The sequence below is a fragment of the Macrobrachium rosenbergii genome, chromosome 53, assembly GCF_040412425.1.
Source record: "Macrobrachium rosenbergii isolate ZJJX-2024 chromosome 53, ASM4041242v1, whole genome shotgun sequence".
NCBI lineage: Eukaryota > Metazoa > Arthropoda > Malacostraca > Decapoda > Palaemonidae > Macrobrachium > Macrobrachium rosenbergii.
The window spans coordinates 52,411,795-52,435,337 of record NC_089793.1 but is presented as its reverse complement, the minus strand read 5'-3'; the positions used below and the strand labels follow the sequence as shown (position 1 = coordinate 52,435,337).

General features: G+C 43.2%; 1 protein-coding gene across 2 annotated transcripts in view; it reads left to right on the top strand.

Annotated features, from left to right (window-relative positions):
- Positions 1-23,543, top strand: part of LOC136834468 (zinc finger protein OZF-like) — a 55,738-nt gene that overhangs the window by 24,227 nt on the left and 7,968 nt on the right. Inside the window, exon 3 of one of the 2 annotated variants that reach the window (XM_067097073.1) lies at positions 5,181-5,483. The exons of the other annotated variant lie outside the window; for it this stretch is intronic. Within the exon in view, the coding sequence (XP_066953174.1) occupies positions 5,439-5,483 (45 nt within the window). The 5' untranslated portion in view covers positions 5,181-5,438. The remainder of the gene's footprint in view (positions 1-5,180; positions 5,484-23,543) is intronic. 2 annotated transcript variants of the gene reach the window in all.

Sequence of the window (23,543 nt, the reverse complement as noted above, 5' to 3'; positions counted from 1 at the left end):
CACGTACCTCTCATAATTCTTCACATATTCACTCTGAGGCATCCCAGTACTTTAATGTACTGACCCATTATACATCGCTACCAGTCTTTCTAACAACAAATCCCATTCATTCTCTATATCAGTCAACATTAGTAACATTCACTCAGAGTCCTTATAGTTTGTTCTGCCAACCCATTCACACTCGGCATGATTAGAGTTGTTATTATATGCTTGATACCCCACTCTCAACATTTGCTCAAACGGTCTACCAACAAAGTCCGGTCCATTATCACTCAACATTCTTACCGATCTCCTCACACAAGCAGGCAACAAGACCATACTGACCATTCTTGCAACATTCTCACTAGTTTTATTCTTCACCGCTGCACAACTTACAAACTTACTCTTATGATCTACCATAACAGCCACTCCTACATTTCCTCTTGCAGTTACCAGCAAAGTTACACAATCAGTCGCAACTAACTCAAACGGTTCTTTTATACTCGGCTTCAAAACAGGTGGGCTAGCTTACACCCTCTAATATTTTCCCTTCTGACATTCTTCACACATAACTACCACATCCATACAGATTTTCCTCATATATGGTGAAAATATTCGCTCTTTCATTCACAAGATTAAGTTAAACTTCCCCAAGTGTCTATTTTCTCATGGACCAACACACACATCCCCACTGCTCCACTCAATTGAGAACACTGGAACATACACCAACTCTCCCATTTTCTCTCTTGCAAAATACACCACTCCTTCACACAACACAAATCTCTCAGCAAACCACATCCATTTACTTAACAACAAAGGCCATCTTCCCAAGGTACTCCCTCTCTAATACACTTCTTTAATTCACTGACTATCAGACACTTCCGCTGCATCTCCTCAGCATCCTCCGTTGTTAGCAATTCATTCTCACTCTTATCCAACTCCACAATATCCTCCTCTTCACTCAGACTCCTATCAGTCTTTCCCACAAACCTGGCCATACTTACCGCCTCACTTTGAATTTTCCTTATCACAACCTTATCATTCAACAGAACAACAGAACTCCTTTTCCAGTATTCACTACCAATCCATTCTTCCTCAAAAAATCCATCCCAAACAAAAAGCAATACGGCATTTGCTCCTCTCCTAGTACCACAACACTTCCTCCCATCCAACTGATCATCCTGCAATACCTCTTACTGACACATTCACTGCTTTTCTTTTAACATCCAATTCACACTCTTAACATCATTATCACACGTGTTCACCAGCAATATTTGCTCTCCCATGTCAACCACAGTACTGTCTTCCACTGATGTCTACTCCCACAACCATTGTATTCCCCCCCTCTTGTGTACACACTGACACTTGTCTCTTCCATCAACCAAACACCCTTCACTTACCTCCTTACTATCATCTTCCACTTCCAGCAACTCAGATGTTCTCTCTTCAAGGCTTTCTTCCTTCTTCCTTTCATAGCTCTTCATCTCTACAACACTCAAACACTGCAGATGCAACTCACTCTCGCTGTCTTCCATTCCCTCATGCAGATACGCTATAGGTTTCTCACCCCCAACATGTAAGGACACAATCACCTTATACTTCTTACTCACTGCCATCAAAACCACCTGAAATGGGGCAACCCCAGGAGACTTCATAGTTCTCAGACCCTTCCAATATCGCTCAACACTTGACACTCCTAAACATCCAGGCCTCGTACAAACTTCCTCAATCCTCCTCCCTCAGTTCACTCACACTTCCAGGCACCCACACCTTCAGACCTTCACTTACCAAGTCATTCACTCCATACGACACACTTTCAAACGTCGAGTCACCACCCCTCCTTGTGCTCGCATGCCACTACCAATCCTCTCGGCAGATACTCTGGTTTTAGGTGGTATAGACATCATGTCTGCAATAACATTCCTTTTACCTTGGATATATCCTACCACAAAATCAAAGTCACTCAAATCCTGTACTGTTCATGCAACTCTAGCATCCACTCCCTTCATTTTCTACAGATACACTAGAGATTGATAGTCCGTATGCACCACAAACCTTACACCATAAAAAAACAGTTGTACTGTGATGCTTTCACACAAAATCACAGTGCAGCGAATTCTCTCTCAATAGTAGAATAGTTTCACTCTGCCAAACTAAATGCCTTACTGACATACACTATCACTCTATTTCTTTCAGTACCATTCACCACTTGCTTTGCATTCGCCATTCTACTTGCCAAATTAAATTCCATCAAACATCCACCCATTGACATTCCACTTGCATCTTTATACACTTCCAACCCCATTCACCACTTGCTTCTGCATCAAACATCCACCCATCGACATTCCACTTGCATCTTTATACACTTCCAACCCCATTCACCACTTGCTTCTGCATCAAACATCCACCCATCGACATTCCACTTGCATCTTTATACACTTCCAATTTACTTGCATCCACACTGTAGTCAGGGTAAGCCAACCCCACATCCTTCATCATTTCCTTTTTCAATTTCTCAAACGCTTTCGCTATCCTTTCATCCCACCTCACAACTGTACTTTTCTTACAGCCTGTCCATCCTGACAATGGGTCTGCAATCCCCGATCAATCTTACCCAAACTTCCTTCCAAACTTGATCAATCCCAGAAATCCACGCAACTCACTCATTGTCCTGGGTTGAAGGAAATTTCCCACCTTCTCCACAAACTTTTCCGCCTTTCGTACACCAGACTCGCTCACCTTATGATCCAAAAACTACATCTCTTCCATGAACCACTCACACTTACTCAGTTTGACTTTCACCCCACTTCCTCTAACTTCTTCAACACCACTCACACCAACCTCTTGTGCTCTTCTAGTCTTACTCATCACCAAAATGTCGTCAAGCAACACCAACACATTCTCGTGGGGAAAACCACTCAGTACCATATTCATCGCTCTCTGAAACCTAGCTGGGGCATCAGCAAATCCAAAACTGAGATTGCAGAACTGATACTGTTTTTTCGTAATCGAGAAAGCAGTTATCAGCCTACAGTCCTCAGCCACTGACATTTGATAATACCCCCTTACCAGATCCATCTTGCTAAACACTTGCATACTGTACATACAGGCAGACACCACACACATAGGGAATCTTTCTTTCTCTGTCACATTCGCAGTCTCCCATCATGCTTTCTCACCGGCACAATTGGACTATTCCAAGCACTCTTGCTGGATTTAATCACTCCTATCCTTTCTAATTCTTCACACTGATCTTCAATCTCTCGCGTTACCGGAGCCAGGAAATGTCGATGACTGATAAATCGGTGTGTCATCATTCAGTCGAATATGGAACTCGGCCAACCTAGCTGTCCCAGAGTCCTCATCACCTTGATTCAACACACCCTTTCTTTCCCACAACAACTCATACACTTGCTCTCTCTCTTTCAATCTCACCTTTTCCTAAAGCTTTTCTTTACTCCACTCTTCTGACTTTTCCCCTTCTGCCATCACATTATATCCCTTAACATGTTTGTCATTACTCAAATCAACCATACTTCTTAAGCTTCCCACTCTATCACCCAGGTGTATGCCTCTCCACCTTTATTTTTCACATCCCCACACCTGTACACACGTTTGGGTCCTTTACATCCATAATTCCACCGAAAACGTGCGACCCGCCTTATCTCATAACACGCAGAGCTACCATCCAACATGAACATTTCACTCAGACTTTCTGTGTTGACTCCAACATCACCCCAGTTTCACACTCCACACACTTCCCAAATCTCTCGGCAATTGTAGAGATAGGATATCAAATAGCAGAATTACAGAAGTAATGGGGGTGCAGTCAGTCGATGAGTATGTTAGGTTCTCACGTTGGAAGTGACTAGGCCACGCGTATAGAAGACAGGGAATAGTGCGAGATACGCCAGGGTGGGTTGCCCTTGGTAGAAGAGGTAGAGGTAGGCCAAAGGAGATGTGGTTGAAGACAATGAGGCGGGAAGCAAGAGATGAGTGTTGGGGAGATCTTGAGGAGTTAGCCCCAGACAGAATGTGGTAGCGTGAATTCATCAAGGCCCTGTGCATCCTCATGGGTGCCACAGGAAATGATTGATTGATTGCATACACCTCTCCTCCAGAAACCATCTTCAGACTTACTTGTCCATCCTCCTCCACATACAACTTCACACTTGTTTCACCCCCCATTTGTATCTCTACCATCTCCTGTTCTGGTTACACTTTTATCCTGTTTGTCTTAAAAAATGTGTATCCCAGCAACATATTCCTCTCATTCGTTCTATCCACAACATAAAAATCTCCTCCTCCAGCCTTATTCCTGCAACTGGAACCAACTCGGCAAACCTCGTACACACCCTTACTTCCAATCATCCAACTCCTGTTACATGTCCAGCACATTCCTTCCTCCACGGTACACCTTTTTTTTTTTTCTCATACGTCTTTTTAAAAACCACATTTCCACTACAGCCAGTTTCAGTCAACACTCTCAATAACACTCCACCACGTTCAACCTTAACACACAAACAACGATCTGTTCATTCCCCAAAACAGATATTCCCACTCACAGACCCTTCTCTCACATGCAATACAGTACATCTATCCCTTCCATACCAGAAGGCTCACCACGTTAAACCCCCTTGTCACATATAGTTGGGGAGCTTACGGACTGTGGAAGGGGTGATCTTGCAGATCCATCTAAAAGCATCAAATTTGGCCCAAACATAGGTTTTACTATACTGTTTCGAATTCTAGAGAGTGCCAAAAAAATTGCCCACTTTAACCCCCTTTTTAGGGGGGAAAACCACCATGCAGAGGGTATTTTTTTTCTATATTCGTTTTTACTCTAAATGTACACAAAAAAAATGGAAATAAAATTCTACACAAATTCATATTTATAAGATATTCTTATAAATATAATAGTTTCTGCGTAAATCAGCCTACAAGTGGAGGCACATTTTGCCGTAAATGAAAAAAATCAATTTCACGATTACTTTTCCTTCAATAACTCCAAGATGATGTATTTCTTGATAAATTTCCATAGAGATGAAATTGTTGGGTGAATATTGCTCTTTCAGTAGATACATATTACCTCGTTCTGCATATTAACGTTTCTGCATAAACATGCCGAGAAAAAAATGATCGTGAATAGCTAATAAAAAAATCATTGAATGATTAAACGTCTTTTTCTTGTCCACTTTCAGGTGTGTTGGCAAGCAGACTTTTATATGGTAATAGCTGTTATGAAATGGCTAAATGCATGCTGATAGTGAAGTACAGCAAGGTGGACTGAGCATGATGCTAAATTATGGACTACTATATGGTAGCATATAGATACTACTGTATCAGTGGATGTTTGCGACGGTGAACAAGAACATGGTGATAAACAGCAGACTAGTGCATGATGATAACTAGTTGACTATGTTCAGCATGTGCTAAATAGTGGACTGCTGCATGGAGGCATGGTTAACAGTGGGCACCTGGTGGATGCACAGTGTAGATTTACTGTAATTACATGTGCCAGTTCAAAATATAAGATGATGGATGATATCAACTGGGATCTCTGTTGCATTTGTCAGTTGGGTGAAAATGAATGGTTGACGAAACCAAGAAAAGAAGGACTTATAACACTTGGGAGAGATCTGAATGACTTTAAAGAATTTAATTCTCTTCCATATTGTTTGTCAGTGTCATTTGATCAACTTGATGATGGTTCAGGTATTACAGCAACTCTTATTTCAAGTAATCCAAAGTACCACAAATCATGCAGGAGTTACCGTAGTAGCTCTCGTGTTAAGAGGTTGCACCAAAATCGAGAAACAAGTGTGCACAGAGTACTCCAAAAAAAACTTAAAACACCTGGGAAATCTGAACCTTCAGGTTGTGATGCCAGGTTGTGTGTTATCTGTGAGGGAGAAAATCAGGACAGTCTACATAAAGTAGCTACTGACAATGTCGATTACAATCTCAAAAGTTGGGCACAGTCAAGTAAAAATTTTTTGTTACTTGGACGGCTGACTGCGCAAACTGCTGATGCCCATGCAGGTGACACTTTTTACCATGTTAAATGCTATTGATACATTTATGAGATGTGGCTTGGGCTGCAGATCGTCAAACATCTACAAGCCCTACTCCACCTCAGTTTGATCCAATTGCCAGTGCTCAAATTGTGGCCTTTGTTGAAGAAGCACGTTAAAACGAAGAAGTTGAAGAATCTCAATCAATTGTTAAGTTATCAGCTCTTTGAGAGATGCATCGCACATTGATGGAACAACAGGGCCAACCGTGTAATGATATCAGGGTGCCACATTCCACCAGGTTCAAAAAACACCCTTTCAGTGTTCTTCCTGAATGGATCCCATTTTCCCAAGGGAAGGAAGTATATTTGTCTAAGAAGACCACAGTTGGTGAACAACTAGCCAAGCTACACAACAATATTGACCAAGATGATGCTCTGTTACTGATCCAGGCAGCAGTGATTTTGCACAGGCTTTGTCTCCAGAAGCAGGAACCCTTCAGTGGGTGCTTCTCCACAAACTGCATGATATCCCCTGTCCCAAAAGAGATGCATAGTTTCATCAACATTATTCTCCAGGGAACATCCATTCGACAAGACCAAGAAAATTGTGATAACAGTGAACACACATTTGGAAGAGCAAAGATTGCTTATACAATATCCCAACTTCTAGTATACAACACATATAGTGGAACACATCATGCTAGTAAATCAGATGCAATATGTCATGGTAAAGAGCGTGAAGTGCCCTTCCCTCCTCACCAAGGCCTTAAAATGCGTGGTGATGCTCGAATGAAGAAACAGATTGAGAGCCCCCATGATCTGGCCTCTTGGTGTCCTATACCCATGTCATGGAGGTAAAGCGATCAGTTGCACGAGCAGCTTGCAAGCGATATGCTGAAGATGGGGTTGCGCTACCAACTATTCTTCGATCCAACGTTTTTGTCACGTATGATGTCAACAACTTGGACAGTCATATCAAGGGAAACTTTTCACAGAATGAGTTACATGTCAGTACACCTTCTTGGGAAAACATGGGAGTGCAATGAGATCCTATCCACATTGACATCTCTGGTATGGCTACACCCTATCTGCCAGATTTGTGTGTGATCATGCATCCAGTTGAATTACATGAACACAGTAATGTGATTGCACCAAAAACCATGAACAGCCAGCTTCGACCAACTTGTGATTTGGTGGTGGCAGCCAAGATAGAAGATGAAACTTGGATGGCCCACATTACATCAGTGATGGAGCAGGATGCAATTCCAAATGGTGAAGTAATCACATGGTCAGGATACAACTCTCGCTGCGTGAGTGATGACTTGGTAAAGCCTTGGGTAGTTACAGGGATTCTTCCTGTTTTCCCAGAGAAAGCTGCCTCTCTATCCAGATGAAGCATGCAATGGAACAAACAATGCAAGGCGCACAATTCTTGAATCCATGGCAGACAGGTGTTCTTGGTGCAATCAGCCACTACAGTATATGCTTTGGCAAAACAACTGCAGTGGAAATTTCCATCAACTTTAGTTGAAGATAAATGAATTCTGATGATGGGAGCGCTGCATATTGAAGCCAAGGCTCCATCTGATGATTGGGAAGTTGCTAGGCAGTACTGGATAGTGTTTTCTCAGGCACAAGTTACATGTGATCTTGCTCAGTCCGTGCTCAATGAGCATCACATCAAACGTACCCGTCATGCCCACCAGGCCTCATTCATGTCCTCTACATTCTGAAGCATGGCTTATCCCAAATATTGTTCAACTGTGCATGGACCACCAGAGTCACTGGAGACGTGGGATTAATGTTGCCAAGCAGAGGTTCCCCAGTTCAAATATTGGTCTACCATCATGGAACTTGAGCTCCTACTGTGTCGCTTTGTTAGATCACTCTGCCAGGGAGATTTCTCTCTCCACGTTCAAGTGTGTGATGAGCTTTGCCCATGGTTCCAATTCAGTTCAACACTAAATGCTCAGTTACGTTAACACTCAATACTTCCACACGAATTACTGAAGGTGATTGCACAATGAAAATAGAAAATAAATCAGACAGAGAAATAACAGGCTCCGTATATAACGTCAGATCACTCCATGGCATCATTGTAGGTGGCATGGAAGTCAACCCCCACCTCATTTTCTATGGGGTTATGCAACCAGGTGTCGTGGCGACCAGTCTTTCTCTTTTTTGGCTCCTCCCATCCGGTCGTCCAGTGGCGACAGCGAGGAATTTGCATCTTCGAAAGCTGGACCTAGAAATCATGATCTCGGGCAGTCATTTTGAACGGGGAGAGGGATTAAGGCTTACCCATTTAGGGAAAGAAAGAGAGAATTGGGGAAGGGGCAATGAGACCCACAGTTCCTTTATTTGAAAGTAATTAAAATGAATTTTATTCCTTTATCTGTTATTATGGTAAAAAAGCTGGTGAGCTTGTTGGGAAAGAAGTTTCCTTTTACCACAGGTGAAAAATAAGAGACGGGGTGTAGGTCCTGACCGGTTTCAACTTTATTTCCAAGCCATTGACGAAGGACTGATACAGAGTATAAGACATCACAAATATATATACTACAGGAACAGTGCTGACGAATATACACAACCGTTGGAGACTACATATCCACCCACCGGCCGGTGTCGAGGTAGGAGTGGCCTCCAAAACTCATTTGGCTAAAAATCACAATATACTCTCAGGGGACAATACTGATAAACATACCGACCATAGGCGACTTCAGATCCACACCTGACAGGTGTCAATGGCTTGGAAATAAAGTTGAAACCGGTCAGAACCTCCACCCCGTCCCTTATTTTTCATCTGTGGTAATGTGTGATAAATGAATCACGTACAAAAGTGATGATAATCATATATACAGTAAACCCCCGTATTAGCGTTCTCAGTGGCGTGGACTCGATTATGGTTTCTCTGTGGAACATATCCAGCCATCATTGGTGGAAAATTCGCCCATTCGGCCATTTTTCACTGAGGAAATAGATAATTGCTGTATTTTCTGGTGATAATTTTCATGAATAAATGCACTTTTGTGATAAAATTATTAAAATACTCAGGTATAAGCATTTTAGTTGGTTTTCCTTGGTTTGATCAAAATGGGCACTGTGTTTTTAGAGGGTTTTAAAAACATGGATTTGACCAACCGGGGGCAAACAAACATATATATATATATCACTGTATATAATTAAATATATATATATATATATATATATATATATATATTATTATATGTTTAATTTATTTTGAGGCTTGCACTATACCCTTTTTTTTTTTTTTTTTCACTACTCAAGACAGCGTAACTGTGAAAGGTGATGCATATACAATGACTGTGATGATGAAGGTAATGTAAAAAAAAAAATCTAGTTCTTGCACATTGCTTTTGTCATACTTCATTGCTATTTTTTATTATGCTGGAGAAAATTTGTGTGGCCTGTTATTCTGTGGTTTCTACAAAACTCCACTGTTGCATTGTAGGAAACTGTGCAAGTGTAAAGGTTGATATAAAGTATTTACTTTAACTGTGATGATGATGGTGAAAGTGATATGGGAAATTGTAGTTCTTTAATTCTTTTTATCTCAAAATAGAATTTTGTTACACTGGAAAATTGTGATTATTAAATTGTCATGTTTTGCAGTTTTGTATTATGCCTTTCACCAGATTTTACAGCCACAATGTAGGTCAACAACAATTTCAACAGACTTTTCACCAGAGTTCCTGTCTGTAGATATCCACTGTACTCCCAAGTAGCTCCTGGTAAGGAGTTATCCTGTTACAGATGAGGGCTCTCACAGTTCAGGTGAAGGGGAGCCCAATTATTCAGTCCTAACATGCTCAAACAAACCAAGTAAAAAAAAAAAGAAAAAACAAACTTAAATACTCATGCAGTCACATACTAACACAACACACAAACCAAACATAATAAAAAACAAAAAAGCACATAGGAATGACACAGTGGTTCCAAACACACAGGCCTCTTCTCACAAATCCAATTTTCCAGAAGCTACTTCCTCCTCTGCACCCTCAGAGGGGTCTCTGCTGACCAAACCAGGTTGACCGGGACCTGATGCATCTAGGCCCGGGTCTCTCGATGCAGCAGCTTGGTACAGAGAGTGTCACTCTCTCGCAGCAAGAGGCAGCACGCCTGGAAGCTACCGCCATGGCAGCATTCCAGGCAGTCTCCTGGCTGGACCTGTGGTCTTTCACGGTGTCCAAGGTTGCTGCCTCCGTAGGTGCCATCACTCCAGGGGAGGACTCCACCTTCGGGAAACTATGCCAATCTGGAGGTAGGGCGATTACCTACCTGGCGCACCAGATGGCTAACCTGTGGGCAAACTTGGTCCTGAAGAGGAGGGACACCGTCCTTACTCGGATTGCCAGGTTCATGGGCCCGGAGTCAGCATTGACCTTGTGGAATGGACTGCCACTGGGTTCTGCCTCTCTTTACCAGAGATCAGGTAGACGCTGCAGTGAACAAACATCATGTCGAAGATAACGACCATCTTGTCCACCAGGCAGTGGCAAAGACCTCCGGGTCTGCTCATGCCACTGTGACCCAACCTTCTTGTCAGGCTAGCACTTCCTCAGCCTCTAAGAAGTCCCAGGCTTCAGAGGGTGTCTGAGGAAACACCCAGCCTTCTGCCCCTGCCAAGAAAAGTATGCAGCCATGCACCTTTCAACCCTCCTTCCAGTCTGGAAAGGGGGGCAAGGGACAGAAGGAGAAGGGAGGATGCCAGGGGCAATGGTCCCCTCCACTTGCTGCCATTGGTGGGGGATGCCAGTCGAGCCATTGGTCAATGTGGCAGCGATGCAGAGCCGAGACATGGGTAGTAGATGTCCTTCGGGAGGGCTATCTACTCCCCTTCAAGTCTCAACCACCCCTCACCAACAACTTGATCCATATCTGAACTTAAGTTCCTGGCTCACTGAAGGACCTCGCCCTCTGGGAAGAGGTCGAAATAATGCTGAAGAAAGGCGCTGTGGAAGTCGTGACAGATCGGTCCCCAGGCTTTTACAACCAAATTTTCCTCATAGAGAAAGCAAAGGCGGGTTGGAGACCAGTCATAGATCTCATTCTCCCTGAACCAATTCATTTGCCAGACTGTTCAAAATGGAAATGACACTCTGTACTTGCAGCCATCAGAGAGTCTAACTTCATGCTTACAGTGGATCTGAAGGATGCATATTTTCAAATACCCATCCATCAGTCCTCTAGCAAGTACCTAAGTTTTATCCTTGGGCAGGTAGTACTCCAGTTCAGGGTACTCTGTTTCGGTGTTCACACGAGTGTTCACCCTTGTGTCAGCTTGGGCCCATTCACATGGGATACATCTGTTGGGGTATCTTGACGATTGGCTAGTCCTGGCAAGCTGTCGATTGCAATTGTTCCAGGACAGGGATCGACTCCTTGAGTTTTGCCACACCTTGGGGGTTGTGGCAAATTTCAAGAAGTCTGATCTCACACCCAAACAGAGGATAATGTACCTGAGCATGCTGATAGACATGGCAGCAGTAAGAGTCTTCCCCTCAGACTCGAGTATTAGTAGGTTCAGGAAGGCAGTGCAGTTATTTCTGTCTCGACAAGAGCAACCAGCTTGGCAGCAGTTAGTTGTCCTCAGCCACCTGTCGTCCTTGGAGAAGCTGGTCTCCCATGGGTGGCTTCACCTTCATTCTCTCCTGTGGAGAATGGAGGAGTTCTGGTCTCTGGTGGCTAGACAACAGGAACCTCATAATAGGAGTGTCTCTGCACAATTCCCCTCCCGAAATGCTTGTGTTCCTAGATGCTTTGAGCGAGGGGTGGGGCGCACACCTGGAGGAGTTGCTGATTTCAGGTGTGTGGAGCTGAAACAAGTACCTTAACATCAATATCCTGGAGCTCTAGGCAGCCAAGAGTTTCAGAATCGAGTGATGGGACACTTGGTGGTGTTGATGAGCGACAGCACCACAGTAGTGGCATATGTCAACAAGAAGGGGCCTAGCGTCTCTTCTGCTACACCTGTTAACAATGCAGGTGCAAAAGTGGGCAGTAGCGCACTCGGTAGAGCTGTCAGCCGGATACATTCCAGGCAGACGAATGTAGTGGCAGACAAGCTCAGTCGCCAGGGTCAAGTGATAGGGACAGAATGGTCCCTTTACCCTGACATCATGGAAAGGTTGTTGATTTATGGGGTCTTCCAACTATTGACCTGTTTGCCACCCTGCACAACAGAAAGCTTCAAGTGTTCTGTTTCATCATGCCAGACCCAAGGGTTGCTGCAGAGGATGCCTTCCAACACCCATGGGACAACCTGAGCACTTACGCCTTCCCTTGTTTTGTCTGATTAACAAGGTGATCAACAGGTAATGATCACCCAGAATCTCAGAGTGACCTTGATGGCTCCCAAGTGGCCACATGCCGTTTGGTATCTGGACCTGCTAGCTCTTGGTTTCCGGACCTGCCAGCTCTACTTTCCAAGGCACCAAGAGAGATTCCCCCTGGTACAATCTTCTGTGTCAGTCACATGTAGAACGGTACTGCTAGTCAGTGGAGTCCCTGTCTCTTCATGGCTGGAGACTATCCACTATCTCTTGCAAGTGAAAGGCTTTTTTCGCCGCACAGTAACATAGATGTCTGGAAACTTTAACCAATCCTCTGCATTGGTGTACCATGGGAAATGGCCGTCTTCTGTGGTTGGTGTTGTAGACAGGGTCTCTCTCTGGTCGGAGCTACTATTCAGCAGGTAGCGGACTTTCTCATTTTTCTTCACCAAGAGAAGCTCCTCTCCGTGTCAGCTGTAAAGGGCTATAGGGCTGCCCTGGGCCTAGTCCTACATCTGAAGGACGGAACATCTCTCGATGGAGATCTCTTTGCTGATGGAGAGCTTCAAAAGGTCTTGCCATCTCAGGGATCTCAGGCCCCCTGAGTGGGATGTGACTCTCGTCCTTAGGAGCCTGACTCATTCACCGTACGAGCCTTTGTGAGAGTTGTCAGGCAGGGGCCTGACCCTAAAGACCGTTTTCCTGCTTGCCCTGGCATCGGCAAAGAGAGTAGGCAAACTTCATGGACTTTCCTTCGACGTTAAACACTCAAGGGGATGGGGATCAGTTACGCTCGATTTCATTCCAGATTTTGTAGCGAAGACTCAGAATCCGTCGGTCCCTGACGTCAGATTTGAGTACTTTTTGATCCCCTCCCTACAGACCTTACAGACCTTACAATTCGTTCGGGTTGCCCCAGGTCCCTCAGTGTGAGGCACCTTTGTTGTCTACCAGAGAGTTACTAACGCATCTTCCGGTATATTTTGCATCTTCCAGTCTTGGATGGTCTGGGATGCATCTTAGATATTTGTCGAGCTTATTCTTAAACACATCTACGCTCACTCCTGTTATGTTCCTCAGATGAGCTGGTAGCGCATTGAATAGATGCTGCATTATCGATGCTGGTGCGTGGTGGATTAATGTCCTGTGTGCTTTCCTTAATTTTCCTGGTATAGTTTTTGGCACTATTAATCTACCTCTGCTTGCTAGTGATCCAGATGAGATGCTACTATGTCCTATTAGAGTGCTGCGGTACTATCTTAAGAGGACTCGACATCTCTGGCCTGAGTGTCGATGACTCTTCATTAGTACCGGCTCAACCAAGAAAGAGGTGCCCAAGAACACCGCCTCTCTCTGGCTTCATGAAACAATCAAGCAGGTGTACTTTAAATCTGGCAAGGAGGACATAAGTACGTTCCAAGCGAGAGCTCACGAAGTCAGGGGCATTGGTCCGTCCCTCGCATTCAGGGAAAATCTGTCAGTTCCTCAGGCACTGAAGGCAGGGGTGTGGTTGCGCCAGACCGCCTTCACTTTCTTCTACCCTCGGACGTTGCCCACAAGTCCTTGGACACTTTTTCCTTGGGTCCTATGGTGGCTGCTCAACAAGTTGTGTAGCTTACCCAGCTCCTCTAAGAGGACAGGTAGCATCTCGCCTAAAGTGTTCGGTTATGAAAGAGAGGGCGTGTGTGTGTGTGTATGTGTGACTGGCCTCTCCTCCCATCCTCTTTCATCTCCCTCCCTCTCCTTGCGGGCAGAGGGCAGGACAACGAGCCGTCACTTGCTGGAACGGGTGACTGATGCAGGTAGCCTAAGTGTCACATTTAGTACCCATTCTATTATCTATTTTGTAGACTTATAGAAACAATCCCACCCTTTCTCTAGCAAGGGGAAAAAGGGCCTGGTAATAAAACAAACTCAGTGCTTAGCCCTTTTTTGAATAATGTTGCTTTCCCCATTCATTCAAAAAGGCCCAGATGCCTGTCAGTTGAACATGTAGTTCTACACTCCGTCCAACATGTCAGAGGTACAGTACTCTTCCTTGATCTACTTGATCAAGAAGAGGACCCAGGTATGGCGAACTACCAGTCAGTTCAGAGATTTGCTCAGAATCCTCCCCCCAAGGAAGTAAGTCTTCCTTATGTAAAGACCGACAGTTTGTATATTTGTGTTGGAACAAATGACAAATTTTAAAAGTAAAATTTCTATTTTTCCTAACTATGCAAATCTGAGGACTTAACAATTTAATGCTGACCTCATGCCACCCCTTATTCTGATACCTGGGCTGAAAGGCAAAGTGAATGCTTACCATCTGGGCGGGCGGGACTCCTGCCAGTTGGACAGTAGTTAACTAACTAACCACCTTGTTTGAAAGTTAAACAGCCATTTCCAGCTGCACTGAAACATATTCTTTATGTAAAGAGACCTCAGGTTTGTATAGTTAGGAAAATTACAAATTATTTTTGAAATTTGTCGTTTTAGCCTGGAGAGAAAACCTTGAGTTTTAACAAACTAGTTTTAGCGTTGCCACTGGTAACGAACTTAAACGGTTTCTCACCTTATTATAGTAAGTATTTCTTGCTCTAGGACACTCGTCGTTTGCTCAGAGAGAGAATTATTCCTTTGTGGGGGCGAAGGGAGGTTTGTATGCTGAGATAAAATACAAATTACTTTGAAATTTGTAATGTTATTTTTCAGATGTTGTAGAGGGCGAGGGGCTTAAGAAGGATACAGGATCTGTTGCTAGCAGTACCTGTGGTACTGCAACTTCCGTTGATAAACCTCCCCCTGTGGAAAGAGGTGAAGGCGATGCTGAAGAAGGCGTTATAGAAATTGTGACATATCGGTCTCCAGGGGCTTTACAGCCGTCTTTTTCTCGTAGATAAGATGACAGGTGTTTGAAGACCGGTCATAGACCTTCCTCTCTGAAACAATTTGTCCTCCAAATTCGGCTCAAGATGGAAACGGTACGGTCATTATTCGTTGCCATCAGGGAGTCCGACTTCATGCTTTCAGTGGTCTTTAGGATGCGTATTTTCGAATATATATCCACCAGTTGCCTGGGGATAGAGACTGACTGATTTGATTTTGTCATGACCTGGCAGTCCCGTTCAGTTTCAAAAAGTCCGATCTCACACCCAAGCAGAGCATAAAGTATCTGGGCATGCTGATGATACGGCCTCAGACTCGCATATCAGTAAGTTCAGAGAAGCAGCGCAGTTATTCCTGTCTCGACAGGAACAACCAGCTCGGCAATGGCAAGTTGTTCTCGGTGACCTGTCGTCCCTGGAGAAGCTGGTTCCTCATGGGCGGCTTCACCTTCTTTCCCGTCAATGAAGAATGAAGTAGTTCTGGTCTCCGGCAAGGGACCCCCCTTCCTCTCTTGGAGGAAGTGAGTCAGGACTTAACCTGGTGGCTGGATGACAGGAACCTTGTATAGGAGTGTCACTAAACATTCCCCTTCCTGAGATGCTTCTGTTCTCATATACATCGATCAGGAAGAGTTGCTGGTTTCAGGTGTGTGTGTGGAACCAGAATGACAGACACCTCCACATCAATTCAAGAGCTTCAGGATCGAATGATGGGGCCCTCTGTGGTGCTGATAAACATCAGTACCCTCATCTCCACGATAGTAGCATACGTCAGTGAAGAGGGGGGGAACTGGTTTCTCTTCAACTCCACTTGTGGGCAGTGCAAGTGCAAGTGCACGAGTGGGCTGTAGCACACTCAGTAAAGCTGTTAGGCAGGTATATTCCCGGGAACTGGAACGTAGTGGCAGACAAGCTCAGTTTGTGGGGTCAGGTGATAGGGACTTGCCCCTACACCCAGACAATAATGGAAGATTATCCAATCTTTGGGACATCCCAATGATAGATCGACACAACAGAAGCTGCCGTTGTTCTGTTCTATCATTCCTGAAACATGGGCGGTGATAGAAGATGCCTTCCAACATCCATGGAACAATCTTGAGGCCTATGCCTTCCCTCCATTTTGTCAGATTTGTTGGGTGATCATCCGGCTCATGTCACCCCGAATCACAGGATGATCCCGGTGGCTTCCAAGTGGCCACGTGCCGAGTAGTATCCAGACCTGCTAGCTCTACTATCCAAGGTACCAAGAGAGATTTCCCCTTGGCACAACCTGCTATACCAGCCACACGTAGAGAGGTATCACCAGGCTCTGGAAGGTCTGTCACTTCACACCTCAAGACTAGCCAGTGTCTCATGCGAGCGAGAGGTTTTCTCGTCACACTACTTCAGGGATATCTGGATATCTACGTATCCTCTGCGGCTGGGTACCAGGAAAAATGGACCGTCTCCTGTGGTTGGTGTCATCGATGGGGTGTCTCCAGTAGGAGCTACTCTTCGGTAGGTAGCGGACTTCTTCATCCCTCTTCACTGAGAGAAGCTTCTCTCCATCTCAGCTTGTTGGGCTACAGAGGGCAGTTGAACATCCCATATGTTCAACTGTCCTTAGCCAAGTCCTTCTCCTGAAGGGCATCAATCTTCCTTCCTAGTGGGAGGTCTACATGCTGATGAGAAGTCTTGACCTCCCTTACGAGAGTCATTGGGCAGGGATCTGACCCTCAAGACTGTGTTCCTACTTATCCTCCTTCCTTTCCTCTGCACGACCAGGAAGGGAGGGCATTGACAAGAGAGTTGGCGAGGTACATGGCCTTCGATGCTAGCACTCAAGGAGATGAGGATCTGTCATGCTCGAGTTTGTCCTGGAATTCGTAAAAGATTCAGAATCTGAAACCCTGCCACCAGATTTGAGTCCCATTCAAGTCCCCTCCCTAAGGACCTGGTTGGTAGTGAATGAGATCTGATGAGATACTGATGACTGTGTACTATCTTAAGAGGACTTGATTATCTCAAGAGTGTCAACTCTTTGTTAGTACTGGCTCAACCCAGAAAGAAGTGTTCAAGAACACAGTTTCTTTCTGGCTTTGTGAAACATCAATTGAATATACTATACATCTGACCAAGTAGATGGGAGTACATTCCGAGTAAAACCTCACGCCGTTAGGGACATTGGTCTGTCCCTCACATTCCGGAAGAACCTGTTGGTTCTACAGGTATTAAGCCCCCTGGTCCCAATCCCTTGATGAAGGGGGGGGGAGACGGCTTAGGGATCCATTGCAGGGAGAGTATGCTCTTTTTTGCCTACTCTCTCTGCTGTGGATTCAACTGAATATTGGAACCTTTAACTCCTTTACTCCTCCTCTTCATATAAATTTTCCCCTTCCCTTCTTCCTCTTTCGTTGACGACTTTGGCGTGGTGTTGGATTACTGAATTCACTGCTTTTAAAAGGGTAGAGTTGGATTGCATGCCGCTCCCAAACTAGGTCAGGTGAGTGGGAAATATTTATGTTAAGCCATGCCCTCAGTGCTGGGTCCAATCTCGACAGACTGATGACCCTCAAGGCACTGTGGGTGTATCCAGGTGAGGATCCCAGGGCAGTTACCACTGTGTGTAACAGTATTGTTCCTCCCCAGTAGGGCCTCCCTGGTGAAAGGGACCTCATCCTGGATGAAATTTATAATATTCGTTCTATGGCGAAACAAACAAACCTCCCTACGACTTCTGGCATGGCAATGGACTGTTCACAGGAAAACTCAGTTCATGAAAGTCAGGGTGGTATTAAAACCTTAATACCATACGATAAAATAAACCTAAAAGGAGTAGATATCATCATGACCCAACCTTGACTCACTGTGATTCTCTCTGGAGAATCAAACTGGTCGAGGTTTTTGAATTTGCAAGCATAACAAGACATATCGTTATTAAAATGATAAAATTACTTGTTGAATCGATGCCCATCACAAGAGATGAGCATAAGACAAATTAAAAAAAGGGAATGGTTGGTTGAAACAACAACCAGAAACCAATCAGAAAATTACCAGACCATTGAAAATGTAGATAACATAAATATAAGTGTTACAAGGGATGATACCATGAATAGTTACAAGGCACAGTAGTAGTGTCAAATCTAGATGATGAAATTATAGACAAATTAATGTTACTAGATTCATTAAAGAAAAGATATAACAACGTTGAAGACTGTGAAATATATGAGGTCCCAAGCAGGAAAGACAAAAGTAAAACAATCCAAATAGCAAAGATAAAGTTCAGTGGCCAAACCTTGCCCTTGAAAATTAAAATATTGGGATTAAATAGGGAATTAAGACCTCATGTTCCCAAACCCATGCAATGCAAGAACTGTTGCAAATATGTTCATACAGCCATTAAATGCAGAAATTTTCTGCAAAGATAAAGTTCAGTGGCCAAACCTTGCCCTTGAAAATTAAAATATTGGGATTAAATAGGGAATTAAGACCTCATGTTCCCAAACCCATGCAATGCAAGGACTGTTGCAAATATGGTCATACAGCCATTAAATGCAGAAATATTCCCGGTTGTGCCTTTTGCAGTTCGCGGGACCATAAAACACGCTGGGACTGTGGCCAACCAAAATGCGTAAATTGTGGACTAGAGCATCATGCTCGATCTCAAGTAGGTGCGTTCTATGTCTACAATACTGAACTTAAATTATTACAAGAACGAACTGGAATGTCGATCAGGGAAGCTAAGTTAGAGCTGAGAGTGAGAGGACTGATTGGCCCGGCTGAGAAATTTAGGTATGCAGATACTTCAAAGTCAAACAGTACCAGAACTGGAATGAATGATAACAGAAATAAAGAAATACCACCACAAAAAAATACATGATGAAAAGAACTCTTCCAAGGAAATTTCAGAAATCAATGCCATTATCTCAGTGGACAATCGATTTACCTCTTTACCAGAATTCGAAACGAATAATGACATGGGGAAGATGAAGAAGAATTAAAACCACAGGAATGTGATAAAAGATAACACAACTCAGAAGAGGCAACTAAATTAGATGAGACACCACCTAACTCCACCAAACTAAGCTCTAAAACAATAAATAACCCACCAATCTCACCAAAAGCTAAAATTCAGAAACAGAACACTAAATCAAACATTCCACTGTCTCCAGAAGTAATAATAGTGCCTCTAAGAGCAGAATCACAAAATTAATATGAAATGGAAAACCAAAATATAGATAACTACAATTAAAGCAAAGAAATTCACCCCTCACCAATTATAGGCGCCACAAAAAAATCAAGAAAAAACAACAAACTGGTGAACATGAAGATTCAAGTGGTTGCAGTAAATACTTTAAAGCAAAAATAAAACTATAATTAAAAAAGCCTAACCAGCACTCTAAGAAATCTCATGAGGTATAGGAATAAAGAAAAAACAAACATCAGATCTCAAGAAGAAGGTTGCTTGTGTATTGAGCACTTGGAACATTACAGAGAAAGACATATCAGTGTTGTAGATAATATTCTAAGGAAAATCAAAATGGATAAATTAAATCAAGATAGTAAAAATGTAACAGGTAATGAAAGTTAGATTCAAACTATAACAAAAAATTAATCGAGACCTACAAAAATGCAAATTAATTTATAACAAACTTAAGAAAACATCAACTTTTATTATTTAGAATAATCTGACCACCCGCATATGACCCCATTCAATTGGTATGTAATTCAGTGGAATATAAATGGATTATTAACGAGAATCACGTAGGAGAAGTTCAACGACTTATTAGCGGAACACGAACCAATGTTTATTTGTAAACAACACACAGGGAAACTTGTTCCAAATAAAGTTAAATATCTAGTAGCCACAACATCAAAAATGAAAATCATTTAGGAACAGTAGTGTGTGTCCATAATAAAATAATATATGACAAGTAGATACAGATTACACTGAATTATAAATTTCAGCAATAACGGTGAAAATAGAAAATATATGTGATATTAACTTATACAACCAGCCTAATAAAAAGTATGATTTAAACATTAAAAAAAATTATAAAAGAATTTAAGAATCCCATATCAATTGTAGGTGATTTCAATGCACATAATCCAATATGGGACTATAACAATATTACACCAGATAAAAATGGAGAAAAAATAGAAAACTTAATGAACACTAATAATCTCTTGTCTGAGTAACAACAAAGTAAATACGTGTTGTTCCAAAACCCGTTGAACATTTTCCTCAATAGATGTCGTCACCCTTTGTTCAACAAATATAGTTGACAAACTAGATTGGAATACTCGTGATGATTCCTACTCACGTGATCATTTTCCCATAAAAATATCCTTATTAAATAATAAACCGTAATCATACTTTCCACATTATAAACGTGAAAAAAGCAGATTGGGACATTTTTAACTTGCATACCAGAAATATACCGCCAAATGATTATTTGAGAAATCACAATGAGACGAACGAATTCATTGTAGCTTTCATTAAAATGGCAGCAGACAAAGCTGTTCCTCATTCAAAACCCCATAATAAAAAACATGAAAGTCCCCTGGTGGTCAAATGATCTGTCTGAATTAGTACGAGAAAAACACTTTCTAACAAGAAGGTTAGAAACTCTAAACGGAAGATTCAAAAAAATAAACAAATCAAAACCATTCCTAGAAGAAAACCTATTAAAAATGACAGTTATATTATTAGAAATAGATGCATTAAAACCTATATATAATAAAACAACCAAATTTAGAAAGGAAGTCATAAAAGATAAAATATCTTGGAGGTCCTGTTTATGAGAAATAACAAGCAAAACATCCTTTCAAAAAGCATGGGAAAAATTCCAGAAATAAATGGAACAAACATTAGACCACCCAGAGAAGCTACATTAAATAATGGCCAAAAAATTTTAGATCCCTTCGAAATTAGTAACATACTTGAGGAAAGTTTTGCCTTAAGTAGTGACCAAAATTTGGACAAACATTTAAAAAAATAAAGAATAAAGCAGAATCTATAATACTTAATTTTGAGATAAAGGAAGATATATATATACCGTATATTATAATAAGAAATTCAGTATGGAAGAGTTGGAACATGATCTCTTGAACAGTAATAAATCTGCTCTTGAAGGTGGTTATATTTACTTTGAAATGATTTACCACCTACCACCTTTGGTAAAATCATATACTTATTAAAATTTTACAATCATTTATGACTCTGAAACTTGTTTCCGGATGAATGGCGAAATGTGATGATAATTCCTATACCGAAGTTAAGTATACCTTAGTTTTACCAGACCACTGAGCTGATTAACAGCTCTCCTAGGGCTGGCCCGAAGGATTAGACTTATTTTACGTGGCTAAGAACCAATTGGTTACTTAGCAACGGGACCTACAGCTTATTGTGGAATCCGAACCACATTATAGCGAGAAATTAATTTCTATCACCTTTGGGAAGAGGTGAAGGTGATGCTGAAGAAGGCACTGTAGAAGTTGTGGCAGATCAGTCTCCGGGAGTTTTACGGTCGTCTCTTTCTCGTAGAGAAGACAACGGGTGGCTAGAGACCTGCCATAGTCTTTCCTCCCCTGAACCGATTCATTCACCAGACTCGGTTCGAAATGGAAATGGTACAGTCAGTACTCGATGTCATCAGGAAGTCTGACTTCATGCTTTCATTTGACTTAACGATGCATATTTTTGAATACCCATCCACCAGTTGGTTCGGGACAGAGACCGACTTCTTGAAATTTGTTGCGACCTGGCAGTCCCATTCAATTTCAAGAAGTCCGATCTCTCACCCAAGCAGAGGGTACAGTATCAAGGCCTGCTGAATAGATACGGCAGCAGATAGTCTACTGCTCACTTGCATGTTAGGAAGTTCAGAGTGGCAGCAAAGTTATCCCTGTCTCGATAGGAACAACCAGCTTGGCAGTGACGAGTCGTTCTCAGTCACCAGTCATCCTTAGAGAAGTTGGTCCCTCGTGGGCTGCTTCACCTTCGTTTCTTTCATTGGGAAATGAAGGCAGTAAGGAAGAACTAGCCTGGTGGCTAGACGACAAGTACCTCATAAGAGCAGTGCCATCAGGCACACCCCCTCCTGAGATGCATCTGTTTTGGATGCATCCACTGAGGGATAGGGCACACACCTGGAAGAGTTACTGGCTTTAGGTGTGTGGAACTAGAACAACAGACACTTCCACATCAATATTCTGAAACTCAAGGCTGCATTTTAGCCCGACAAGAGTTTCAGGATTGAGTGATGGGGCACTCTGTGGTGTTGATGAGCAACAATACCATGAGCGTGGCATATGTCAACGAGGGGGGGCTGGAGAGTGGTTTCCCTTCAGCTCCACTTGTGGGTGGTGTAAGTATGAGTGGCGGTAGCACACTCAGTAGAGCTGTTAGTCAGGCACATTCACAGGAACCTGAACATAGCGGCAGAGAAGCTCAGTCGCCGAGGTCAGGTGATAGGGACATGGCCCCTACACCCAGACATGCGGAAGATTATCCAGTCTTTGGGACCTCCCAATGATAGATCTCTTTGCAACCCAACACAAGAGAAGCTGCTGGTGTTATGTTCTTTCATTCCAGAACCATGGGCGGTGATAGGAGACGCCTTCTGACAGCCATGCCGCAATCTCGAGGCCTACTCCTTTCCTCTGCTTTGTCTGATTCGTCGGGTAATCAACTGGGTCATGATCACCCCGAATCACAGGATGACCCTGGTGGTTCCCAAGTGGCCACATTCTGAGTGATATCCAGACCTGCTAGCTCTAGTGTTCAAGGTACCGAGAGAGATTTCCCCTTGCCCAGACCTGCTAGCTCTACTGTCTAAGGTACCAAGAGAGATTTCCCATCGACACAACTGCTATACCAGCTGCTCGTAAAGAAGTATCACTAGACTGTAGAAAAAGTTCTGTCACATCACTCCTGGAGACTATCCAGCATCTTGTGTTAGCGGGAGGTTTTTCTCGTTGCACAATGACAGAGATATCTAAATACCTTTGTATCTTCTGCGGCTGGGTACCAGGGGAAATGGACTGTCCCCTGTTGTTGGTGTCATCGACGGGATCCCGTCGATAGGAGCTAATCTTCAACAGGCAGTGGACTTCCTCGTTCCTCTTCCCCAAGAGAAGCTTCTCTTCATCTCAGCTTGTTGGGCTAAATAGGACAGTTGAACATCCCTTATGTTCTACTTACCTTGGCCAAGCGCTTCTCTTGAAGGGCATTGATCTCCCTTCCTTGTGGGAGATCTACATGCTGATGAAGCTTCAAACAGTGTTGACCTCCCTTACATGAGTCACTGGACAGGGACTGACCCTCATTACTGTGCTCCTGCTTGTCCTGGCATTGGCAAGAGAGTTGGTGAGCTACACAGTCTTCGATGCTATCACTCGAGGAGA